General features: G+C 44.9%; 1 protein-coding gene across 1 annotated transcript in view; it reads left to right on the top strand.

Moving 5' to 3' along the window:
- The window catches only part of dnaaf9 (dynein axonemal assembly factor 9), a 96,200-nt gene extending 88,631 nt beyond the window's left edge, over nucleotides 1-7,569 (top strand). The window contains exons 31-35 of the mRNA XM_090221490.1: nucleotides 2,360-2,434; nucleotides 3,152-3,333; nucleotides 6,271-6,336; nucleotides 6,415-6,508; nucleotides 6,662-7,569. Of these exons, the coding sequence (XP_090077616.1) occupies nucleotides 2,360-2,434; nucleotides 3,152-3,333; nucleotides 6,271-6,336; nucleotides 6,415-6,508; nucleotides 6,662-6,768 (524 nt within the window). The 3' untranslated portion in view covers nucleotides 6,769-7,569. The remainder of the gene's footprint in view (nucleotides 1-2,359; nucleotides 2,435-3,151; nucleotides 3,334-6,270; nucleotides 6,337-6,414; nucleotides 6,509-6,661) is intronic.
- The last annotated feature ends 5,212 nt before the right edge of the window (nucleotides 7,570-12,781 follow it).

The following is a 12,781-nucleotide window of genomic DNA, read 5'->3' as shown; positions in this document are numbered from 1 at the left end:
CCATAGACTAGATGTACCAGTCAATACCAATACTGAGACCACAGACTAGATGTACCAGTCAATACCAATACTGAGACCATAGACTAGATGTACCAGTCAATACCAATACTGAGACCATAGACTAGATGTACCAGTCAATACCAATACTGAGACCATAGACTAGATGTACCAGTCAATACCAATACTGAGACCATAGACTAGATGTACCAGTCAATACCAATACTGAGACCATAGACTAGATGTACCAGTCAATAACAATACTGAGACCATAGACTAGATGTACCAGTCAATACCAATACTGAGACCATAGACTAGATGTACCAGTCAATACCAATACTGAGACCACAGACTAGATGTACTCGTCAATACCAATACTGAGACCATAGACTAGATGTACCAGTCAATACCAATACTAAGACCATAGACTAGATGTACCAGTCAATACCAATACTGAGACCACAGACTAGATGTACCAGTCAATACCAATACTGAGACCATAGACTAGATGTACAAGTCAATACCAATACTGAGACCATAGACTAGATGTACAAGTCAATACCAATACTGAGACCATAGACTAGATGTACCCGTCAATAACAATACTGAGACCATAGACTAGATGTACCAGTCAATACCAATACTGAGACCACAGACTAGATGTACCAGTCAATACCAATACTGAGACCATAGACTAGATGTACCAGTCAATACCAATACTGAGACCATAGACTAGATGTACCAGTCAATAACAATACTGAGACCATAGACTAGATGTACCAGTCAATACCAATACTGAGACCACAGACTAGATGTACCAGTCAATAACAATACTGAGACCATAGACTAGATGTACCCGTCAATAACAATACTGAGACCATAGACTAGATGTACCCGTCAATAACAATACTGAGACCACAGACTAGATGTACCAGTCAATACCAATACTGAGACCATAGACTAGATGTACCAGTCAATAACCATACTGAGACCATAGACTAGATGTACCAGTCAATAACAATACTGAGACCATAGACTAGATGTACCAGTCAATAACAATACTGAGACCATAGACTAGATGTACCAGTCAATAACAATACTGAGACCATAGACTAGATGTACCAGTCAATAACAATACTGAGACCATAGACTAGATGTACCAGTCAATAACAATACTGAGACCATAGACTAGATGTACCAGTCAATAACAATACTGAGACCATAGACTAGATGTACCAGTCAATAACAATACTGAGACCATAGACTAGATGTACCAGTCAATAACAATACTGAGACCATAGACTAGATGTACCAGTCAATACCAATACTGAGACCATAGACTAGATGTACCAGTCAATACCAATACTGAGACCACAGACTAGATGTACCAGTCAATACCAATACTGAGACCACAGACTAGATGTACCAGTCAATAACAATACTGAGACCACAGACTAGATGTACCAGTCAATACCAATACTGAGACCATAGACTAGATGTACCAGTCAATAACCATACTGAGACCATAGACTAGATGTACCAGTCAATACCAATACTGAGACCATAGACTAGATGTACCAGTCAATACCAATATGTTATTGTGTGTGTGTGAGCGTATGTAGTGTGTGTGTGTGAGCGTATGTAGTGTGTGTGTGTGAACGTATGTAGTGTGTGTGTGTGAGCGTATGTAGTGTGTGTGTGTGTGTGTGTGTGTGAGCGTATGTAGTGTGTGTGTGTGTGAGCGTATGTAGTGTGTGTGTGTGTGAGCGTATGTAGTGTGTGTGTGTGAGCGTATGTAGTGTGTGTGTGTGAGCGTATGTAGTGTGTGTGTGTGAGGGCGCATAGAGCCAGTGCAAGAATGTCATTCAATTAAGAAAGGGCTCAATGTTAGCAGTCAGAGTAGCCATTAACTGTTCAGCAGTATCTGGGGAGATGGGCCTTATTTATTGATTTGATTTATTTCATCTTTATTTAGGCAGAAGCTAGAAGCTGTTAAGGAGCCTTTTGGTCCAAGACTTGGCGCTCTGGTACCGCTTGCTGTGCGGTAGTAGAGAGAACAGTCTATGACTTGGGTGGTCTTTGACAATTTTTAGGCTCTTCCTCTGACACCGCCTGGTATAGAGGTCTTGGATGGCAGGGAGATTGGCACGGTGATGTACTGGGCTGTACGCACTACCCTCTGTAGCGCCTTACGGTCAGATGTCAAAGCAGTTGCCATACCAGGCGGTGATGCAGCCAGTCAAGATGCTCTCAATGGTGCAGCTGTATAACTTTTCGAGGATCTATATAGTGTACAGTACAATGCTTAACCATGTATATTTTCTACCGTTGAATATCCTACCAGTCTCTCTCTGCCCCCTAGCCTTCAAGTCAGCTCTGAGACCAAACCCTTTCAGAGGAAACGTCTACAACGTCTCGGGGAAGGTCCTCTTCTCTGGTAGGGTTTCTCTGTTATTCTCCCTCACTGACAATATACACAACATCACTCTGTACAATGATGGTGATGATTGAGTAGAAATGTTTACTTGTACTACTTATCAATAATCATACAAGTATTATTTGAGATGTCTTCTGCCTTGTGTTCTAATACTAAATGCCAACATTTAACCTGTACTTGCATTCCCAGTTGTGAGTATTATTAGATAAAGGTTTGTCCTCAAGGCAGGCAGCACCAGCTGATGGTAGGAAACTGAGCTCCTTCACTCTCCACTGGTTTAGTTTGGTTGAGTAGTTTCTCCTCACGTTATTCATACAGACGTTTATGTGACGTTGTTGAATGAGGAGAGAGTGCAGAATGAAGAGAGTGCAGAATGAAGAAAGAGCAGATGTTTGTGGAAGTTGAATGATTCTGAAGCTGGTGGTCCTTGGCGTGTTCCTTACTAGTTTCTGTGAATTTTAAGTTACTGTCCATTGAATTAAACTAGTTGCATTGATTTTGTTTATTTGTGTCTTCTATTGAATGTTCCATGTTGTTTGAGTCATTCTGGAGTTGGATCATGGATAGATGGATGGATGTTGTAGCACTGAACCCCTCCTCATCCTCAGCATGCTGTTTGGTATATGTAGCTGCCACAGTGGTAGGTCCATCAGACCAGTCATTAGGACCATCAGACAGGTCAGTGAGATGCTGAGATATCTCCATGTTCTTCTCCAGACTCTGAGAGGATGATGGAGGTGAGCTACAACACTGTGAGTGGGAACCTCGGTATCACTCAGCAGCCCTTGGGGGACAGCCACCAGGGAGACCAGGAGCCCTCTGGATGCTTCCTGCTGTTCCATGGAGTGGGATTGACACAGGAGGCCCTGAAGGACTGGCTGAGGATCTGTGTAAAACAGGTACAAGAATGACTGACCAACTACTGGAACTCACAGCTCATCTAACTGACCATCTAACTGACCATCTAACTGGCCATCTAACTGACCAACTAACTGACCATCTAACTGGCCATCTAACTGGCCATCTAACTGACCATCTAACTGGCCATCTAACTGGCCATCTAACTGACCATCTAACTGACCATCTAACTGACCATCTAACTGGCCATCTAACTGACCATCTAACTGACCATCTAACTGACCATCTAACTGGCCGTCTAACTGACCATCTAACTGACCATCCAACTGACCATCTAACTGGCCATCTAACTGGCCATCTAACTGGCCATCTAACTGGCCATCTAACTGACCATCTAACTGACCATCTAACTGACCATCTAACTGGCCATCTAACTGGCCATCTAACTGACCATCTAACTGGCCATCTAACTGACCATCTAACTGGCCATCTAACTGGCCATCTAACTGACCACCTGACTGGCCATCTAACTGGCCATCTAACTGACCATCTAACTGACCATCTAACTGGCCATCTAACTGACCATCTAACTGACCATCTAACTGACCATCTAACTGACCATCTACTGGAACTCACAGCTCATCTAACTGGCCATTCAACTGACCATCTAACGAACTCACAGCTCATCTAACTGGCCATCTAACTGACCACCTGACTGGCCATCTAACTGACCATCTAACTGACCATCTAACTGACCATCTAACTGACCATCTAACTGGCCATCTAACTGACCATCTAACTGACCACCTGACTGGCCATCCAACTGACCATCTAACTGACCATCTAACTGGCCATCTAACTGACCAACTAACTGACCATCTAACTGGCCATCTAACTGACCATCTAACTGACCAACTACTGGAACTCACAGCTCATCTACCTGGCCATCTAACTGACCATCTACCTGGCCATCTAACTGACCATCTAACTGGCCATCTAACTGGCCATCTAACTGACCATCTAACTGACCATCCAACTGACCATCTAACTGGCCATCTAACTGGCCATCTAACTGGCCATCTAACTGACCATCTAACTGGCCATCTAACTGGCCATCTAACTGACCATCTAACTGACCATCTACTGGAACTCACAGCTCATCTAACTGACCATTCAACTGACCATCTAACGAACTCACAGCTCATCTAACTGACCATCTAACTGACCACCTGACTGGCCATCTAACTGACCACCTGACTGGCCATCTAACTGGCCATCTAACTGGCCATCTAACTGGCCATCTAACTGGCCATCTAACTGACCATCTAACTGACCACCTGACTGGCCATCTAACTGGCCATCTAACTGACCATCCAACTGACCATCCAACTGACCATCCAACTGACCATCTAACTGGCCATCTAACTGGCCATCTAACTGACCAACTACTGGAACTCACAGCTCATCTAACTGACCATCCAACTGGCCATCTAACTGACCATCTAGCTGACCATCCAACTGGCCATCTAACTGGCCATCTAACTGGCCATCTAACTGGCCATCTAACTGACCAACTAACTGACCATCTAACTGGCCATCTAACTGACCATCTAACTGACCAACTACTGGAACTCACAGCTCATCTACCTGGCCATCTAACTGACCATCTACCTGGCCATCTAACTGACCATCTAACTGACCATCTAACTGACCACCTAACTGGCCATCTAACTGACCATCTAACTGACCATCTACTGGAACTCACAGCTCATCTAACTGGCCATCGAACTGACCATCTAACGAACTCACAGCTCATCTAACTGGCCATCTAACTGACCACCTAACTGGCCATCTAACTGACCATCTAACTGACCATCTACTGGAACTCACAGCTCATCTAACTGACCATCTAACTGACCACCTAACTGGCCATCTAACTGACCATCTAACTGACCATCTACTGGAACTCACAGCTCATCTAACTGACCATCCAACTGACCATCTAACGAACTCACAGCTCATCTAACTGGCCATCTAACTGACCACCTAACTGGCCACCTAACTGGCCATCTAACTGACCATCTAACTGACCATCTACTGGAACTCACAGCTCATCTAACTGACCATCTAACTGACCACCTAACTGGCCATCTAACTGACCATCTAACTGACCATCTACTGGAACTCACAGCTCATCTAACTGACCATCCAACTGACCATCTAACGAACTCACAGCTCATCTAACTGACCATCTAACTGACCATCTAACTGACCATCTAACTGACCATCTAACTGACCACCTAACTGGCCATCTAACTGACCATCTAACTGACCATCTAACTGACCATCTAACTGGCCGTCTAACTGACCATCTAACTGACCATCCAACTGACCATCTAACTGGCCATCTAACTGGCCATCTAACTGGCCATCTAACTGGCCATCTAACTGACCATCTAACTGACCAACTAACTGACCATCTAACTGGCCATCTAACTGACCATCTAACTGACCATCTAACTGGCCATCTAACTGACCAACTACTGGAACTCACAGCTCATCTAACTGACCATCTAACTGACCATCTAACTGGCCATCTAACTGACCAACTACTGGAACTCACAGCTCATCTAACTGACCATCTAACTGACCATCTAACTGACCATCTAACTGACCAACTAACTGACCAACTAACTGACCACCTAACTGGCCATCTAACTGGCCATCTAACTGACCATCTAACTGACCATCTAACTGACCATCTAACTGACCATCTAACTGGCCATCTAACTGGCCATCTAACTGACCATCCAACTGACCATCCAACTGGCCATCTAACTGACCATCTAACTGACCATCTAACTGACCAACTAACTGACCATCTACTGTGCTGTAGACAAGTTGCAGAGGTTGATCGTATTGTAACCTAAACATCAGAGGTAATATACTCATCTTGGTATCTGTGGTCTTGTTTTCAGAAGGAGGTGAGGAAGGTGAAGAAGACCCACACCAGCCTCTCTCCTCAGGAAATCAGGACCATCCATGTGAGTGTTCCTCTAATACAACATATCATTGTTCCTCTCTCTTGACCCGCCTGTCAACTTGCCTGTTTCTGTGTTCAGGTGAAGAGACATCTGGACCCTCTGCCTCCAGGCTTCTTCTACAACGGACAACAGTACGTCAGTTTCTTTGGAGAGAAGAACAACTTCCATCCACGTATCCTTTTATCGCTACTGTCTGTCCTCAACACAACCATTGTAAGGCCCTGGCGTCTAATACAACACCTGACAACACAGCCCTATTCCACTGAATGGTTTGTTGTTGATGAGTAGTAGGTGGTGTAGCTGTCCTTACATCAAGCCCCTGCAGAAATGGACCAGTTCATAGCGGAGTATGTTGAGGAGGCCAACCGAGAGATCGACCTCTTCAACAATCAGCTGGAGCAGCAGCAGCACCAGGACCTGTTTGACCCTTAGTGACCCCCAAGGTTGGGGTTAGAGGTCGTCTGTCTCGTCCTTTTACTGTTTGTCCTCCTCAGCACATCTCAAAGGGAAACAAAGGGGGAAACTATACCATACATCCTGTCACCTCCACTATCCCATACATCCTGTCATCTCCACTATCCCATACATCCTGTCACCTCCACTATACCATACATCCTGTCACCTCCACTATCCCATACATCCTGTCACCTTCACTATACCATACATCCTGTCATCTCCACTATACCATACATCCTGTCACCTCCACTATCCCATACATCTTGTCACCTTCACTATACCATACATCCTGTCACCTCCACTATACCATACATCCTGTCACCTCCACTATACCATACATCCTGTCACCTCCACTATACCATACATCCTGTCACCTCCACTATACCATACATCCTGTCACCTCCACTATACCATACATCCTGTCACCTCCACTATACCATACATCCTGTCACCTCCACTATACCATACATCCTGTCATCTCCACTATACCATACATCCTGTCACCTCCACTATACCATACATCCTGTCACCTCCACTATACCATACATCCTGTCATCTCCACTATACCATACATACTGTCACCATACATATAGGGGTGATAAACATAACTGAATCCAGACATTATTATGGTGAGAGAGCACAAGCTTTCTGTCCAGATAAGAGGTTCAACTTTACATTGTCAGTCAGTATCATCCTAGGGAGGTTTCTAATAGGCCAGTAGAATTGGTTCTATTTGTAGCCTGGCTGTTGGCATTATTAAAACACTCCTTTCTCGTCTCCTTTCCTGACCTGTCATACGATGCACAGCCCACCTGTTAGTTAGCTGCTTTCAGTATCACGCTGTGTAGCTGTTCTCACTGGCTCTACTGTGCTAATAGCTTGTATCAGTGTCAGACTTGGTGAGAGGAAGTGGACGCAGAGCTGTGAACTTTGAATAGACAGCCTGTAGCTGTCAATCCCTGGTGTGGTGATAGAAACTGTCTCCTGTTGTAAATACTAGCTAGACCGTCACCCAGCTCTAGTCAGCATAGCAACGTGGTCCTCAGTAACATAATGTCATGGTGATCAAACATCAACAATAACATTACTCCTCCCCTTTCACACGACCACCTAACATGCTGTGGGTGGGATACTGGTTGGAATGGGGATGGTCTGAAATCAATTAGTCTAGTTTAGGCCCGTTTGGGCTGGTTTAGGCCACTTTGGGTTAGGAGGGTTTGGGCTGGTTTAGGCCACTTTGGTCTGGATTAGGAGGGTTTGGGCTGGTTTAGGCCACTTTGGGTTAGGAGGGTTTGTGCTGGTTTAGGCCACTTTGGGTTAGGAGGGTTTGGGCTGGTTTAGGCCACTTTGGGTTAGGAGGGTTTGGGCTGGTTTAGGCCACTTTGGTCTGGGTTAGGAGGGTTTGGGCTGATTTAGGCCACTTTGGTCTGGATTAGGAGGGTTTGGGCTGATTTAGGCCACTTTGGTCTGGATTAGGAGGGTTTGTGCTGATTTAGGCCACTTTGGTCTGGATTATGAGGGTTTGGCTTGAGGGTGTTTGAGGGATGGGGAGGGTAGGACTGGTGTTGGCCAGATAAGGGCTGAGGAATGAGTTAGTAGTGGTGTATTACAGGGATGGGTAGGGTCAGAGGTCAGGGTCTTAGTAATGGTGTATTACAGGGATGGGTAGGGTCAGGGGTCAGAGTTAGTGTTGTTGACCACATGCAGTTCCTTGATGTGGGACTTAAGCTGTGTCCATTACCTGTTAGATAGATGGGTGTAGGAGGTAGCTTACATGTTCTCTCAGGACTACCTGTCGTGATGTTCCTGGAGATGGGACTTAAGCTGTGTCCATTACCTGTTAGATAGATGGGTGTAGGAGGTAGCTTACATGTTCTCTCAGGACTACCTGTCGTGATGTTCCTGGAGATGGGACTTAAGCTGTGTCCACTACCTGTTAGATAGATGGGATTTAAGATGCGTCCACTACCTGTTAGATAGATGGGATTTAAGATGCGTCCACTACCTGTTAGGTAGATGGGATTTAAGATGCGTCCACTACCTGTTAGATAGATGGGATTTAAGATGCGTCCACTACCTGTTAGATAGATGGGATTTAAGATGCGTCCACTACCTGTTAGGTAGATGGGATTTAAGATGCGTCCACTACCTGTTAGGTAGATGGGATTTAAGATGCGTCCACTACCTGTTAGGTAGATGGGATTTATGATGTGTCCACTACCTGTTAGATAGATGGGATTTAAGATACAATACTAGTACTACACTACTACAATACTAGTACCACACTACTACAATACGAGTACTACACTACTACAATACTAGTACCACACTACTACAATACGAGTACTACACTACTACAATACTAGTACCACACTACTACAATACGAGTACTACAATACTAGTACTACACTACTACAGTACTGCAATACTATTACTACACTACTACAGTACTGCAATACTCTTACTACAGTTCTGGTACTACAGCTGCTTTTTCTGATCTGATCTATGCATGTTTCCTCATCTCCAATAACAGCCTTAGAGGCTTAATCAGAAAGGGGGCAGCAGTGTCAACATAATCTAGCTATCTGGGAATATGGTCCAATACTTTGTCTTCATGTGGAATGGACTGGTAATGTTCAGTAGACAACAATGGTGTCTTTGTACACAAATAACTGTGTAGACTACCTGCTGCTACATCTCTGTACTGAATTTCATATTGGACCAATTCTGGAACAGTGGTTTGTGGCTGAACCTCAACTTTAGAAAATAACAGAATATTTGACAATAACAGTTACGGTCTGCTAATTTAGCTCCACTCACCAGGAGAACAGTTACGGTCTGCTAATTTAGCTCCACTCACCAGGAGAACAGTTACGGTCTGCTAATTTAGCTCCACTCACCAGGAGAACAGTTACGGTCTGCTAATTTAGCTCCACTCACCAGGAGAACAGTTACGGTCTGCTAATTTAGCTCCACTCACCTGGATAACAGTTACGGTCTGCTAATTTAGCTCCACTCACCTGGATAACAGTTACGGTCTGCTAATTTAGCTCCACTCACCTGGATAACAGTTACGGTCTGCTAATTTAGCTCCACTCACCTGGATAACAGTTACGGTCTGCTAATTTAGCTCCACTCACCTGGAGAACAGTTACGGTCTGCTAATTTAGCTCCACTCACCAGGAGAACAGTTACGGTCTGCTAATTTAGCTCCACTCACCAGGAGAACAGTTACGGTCTGCTAATTTAGCTCCACTCACCTGGATAACAGTTACGGTCTGCTAATTTAGCTCCACTCACCTGGATAACAGTTACGGTCTGCTAATTTAGCTCCACTCACCAGGAGAACAGTTACGGTCTGCTAATTTAGCTCCACTCACCTGGATAACAGTTACGGTCTGCTAATTTAGCTCCACTCACCTGGATAACAGTTACGGTCTGCTAATTTAGCTCCACTCACCTGGATAACAGTTACGGTCTGCTAATTTAGCTCCACTCACCTGGATAACAGTTACGGTCTGCTAATTTAGCTCCACTCACCTGGATAACAGTTACGGTCTGCTAATTTAGCTCCACTCACCAGGAGAACAGTTACAGTCTGCTAATTTAGCTCCACTCACCAGGAGAACAGTTACGGTCTGCTAATTTAGCTCCACTCACCTGGATAACAGTTACGATCTGCTAATTTAGCTCCACTCACCTGGATAACAGTTACGGTCTGCTAATTTAGCTCCACTCACCTGGATAACAGTTACGGTCTGCTAATTTAGCTCCACTCACCAGGAGAACAGTTACGGTCTGCTAATTTAGCTCCACTCACCAGGAGAACAGTTACGGTCTGCTAATTTAGCTCCACTCACCAGGAGAACAGTTACGGTCTGCTAATTTAGCTCCACTCACCAGGAGAACAGTTACGGTCTGCTAATTTAGCTCCACTCACCAGGAGAACAGTTACGGTCTGCTAATTTAGCTCCACTCACCAGGAGAACAGTTACGGTCTGCTAATTTAGCTCCACTCACCTGGATAACTGTTACGGTCTGCTAATTTAGCTCCACTCACCTGGATAACAGTTACGGTCTGCTAATTTAGCTCCACTCACCTGGAGAACAGTTACGGTCTGCTAATTTAGCTCCACTCACCTGGATAACAGTTACGGTCTGCTAATTTAGCTCCACTCACCTGGAGAACAGTTACGGTCTGCTAATTTAGCTCCACTCACCAGGAGAACAGTTACGGTCTGCTAATTTAGCTCCACTCACCAGGAGAACAGTTACGGTCTGCTAATTTAGCTCCACTCACCTGGATAACAGTTACGGTCTGCTAATTTAGCTCCACTCACCTGGATAACAGTTACGGTCTGCTAATTTAGCTCCACTCACCAGGAGAACAGTTACGGTCTGCTAATTTAGCTCCACTCACCTGGATAACAGTTACGGTCTGCTAATTTAGCTCCACTCACCTGGATAACAGTTACGGTCTGCTAATTTAGCTCCACTCACCTGGATAACAGTTACGGTCTGCTAATTTAGCTCCACTCACCTGGATAACAGTTACGGTCTGCTAATTTAGCTCCACTCACCTGGATAACAGTTACGGTCTGCTAATTTAGCTCCACTCACCTGGATAACAGTTACGGTCTGCTAATTTAGCTCCACTCACCAGGAGAACAGTTACGGTCTGCTAATTTAGCTCCACTCACCAGGAGAACAGTTACGGTCAGCTAATTTAGCTCCACTCACCAGGAGAACAGTTACGGTCTGCTAATTTAGCTCCACTCACCAGGAGAACAGTTACGGTCTGCTAATTTAGCTCCACTCACCTGGATAACAGTTACGGTCTGCTAATTTAGCTCCACTCACCTGGATAACAGTTACGGTCTGCTAATTTAGCTCCACTCACCTGGATAACAGTTACGGTCTGCTAATTTAGCTCCACTCACCTGGATAACAGTTACGGTCTGCTAATTTAGCTCCACTCACCTGGATAACAGTTACGGTCTGCTAATTTAGCTCCACTCACCTGGATAACAGTTACGGTCTGCTAATTTAGCTCCACTCACCTGGATAACAGTTACGGTCTGCTAATTTAGCTCCACTCACCTGGATAACAGTTACGGTCTGCTAATTTAGCTCCACTCACCTGGATAACAGTTACGGTCTGCTAATTTAGCTCCACTCACCTGGATAACAGTTACGGTCTGCTAATTTAGCTCCACTCACCTGGATAACAGTTACGGTCTGCTAATTTAGCTCCACTCACCAGGAGAACAGTTACGGTCTGCTAATTTAGCTCCACTCACCAGGAGAACAGTTACGGTCTGCTAATTTAGCTCCACTCACCTGGATAACAGTTACGGTCTGCTAATTTAGCTCCACTCACCTGGATAACAGTTACGGTCTGCTAATTTAGCTCCACTCACCTGGATAACAGTTACGGTCTGCTAATTTAGCTCCACTCACCTGGATAACAGTTACGGTCTGCTAATTTAGCTCCACTCACCTGGATAACAGTTACGGTCTGCTAATTTAGCTCCACTCACCTGGATAACAGTTACGGTCTGCTAATTTAGCTCCACTCACCTGGATAACAGTTACGGTCTGCTAATTTAGCTCCACTCACCAGGAGAACAGTTACGGTCTGCTAATTTAGCTCCACTCACCTGGAGAACAGTTACGGTCTGCTAATTTAGCTCCACTCACCTGGATAACAGTTACGGTCTGCTAATTTAGCTCCACTCACCTGGATAACAGTTACGGTCTGCTAATTTAGCTCCACTCACCTGGATAACAGTTACGGTCTGCTAATTTAGCTCCACTCACCAGGAGAACAGTTACGGTCTGCTAATTTAGCTCCACTCACCAGGAGAACAGTTACGGTCAGCTAATTTAGCTCCACTCACCAGGAGAACAGTTACGGTCTGCTAATTTAGCTCCACTCACCAGGAGAACAGTTACGGTCTGCTAATTTAGCTCCACTCACCTGGATAAC

Source organism: Oncorhynchus mykiss, chromosome 25 (genome assembly GCF_057628025.1).
Source record: "Oncorhynchus mykiss isolate SJ-2025 chromosome 25, ASM5762802v1, whole genome shotgun sequence".
Classification (NCBI taxonomy): Eukaryota; Metazoa; Chordata; class Actinopteri; order Salmoniformes; family Salmonidae; genus Oncorhynchus; species Oncorhynchus mykiss.
The sequence above is the reverse complement of the archived record's forward strand: the minus strand, read 5'-3'. Positions and strand labels throughout refer to the sequence as shown.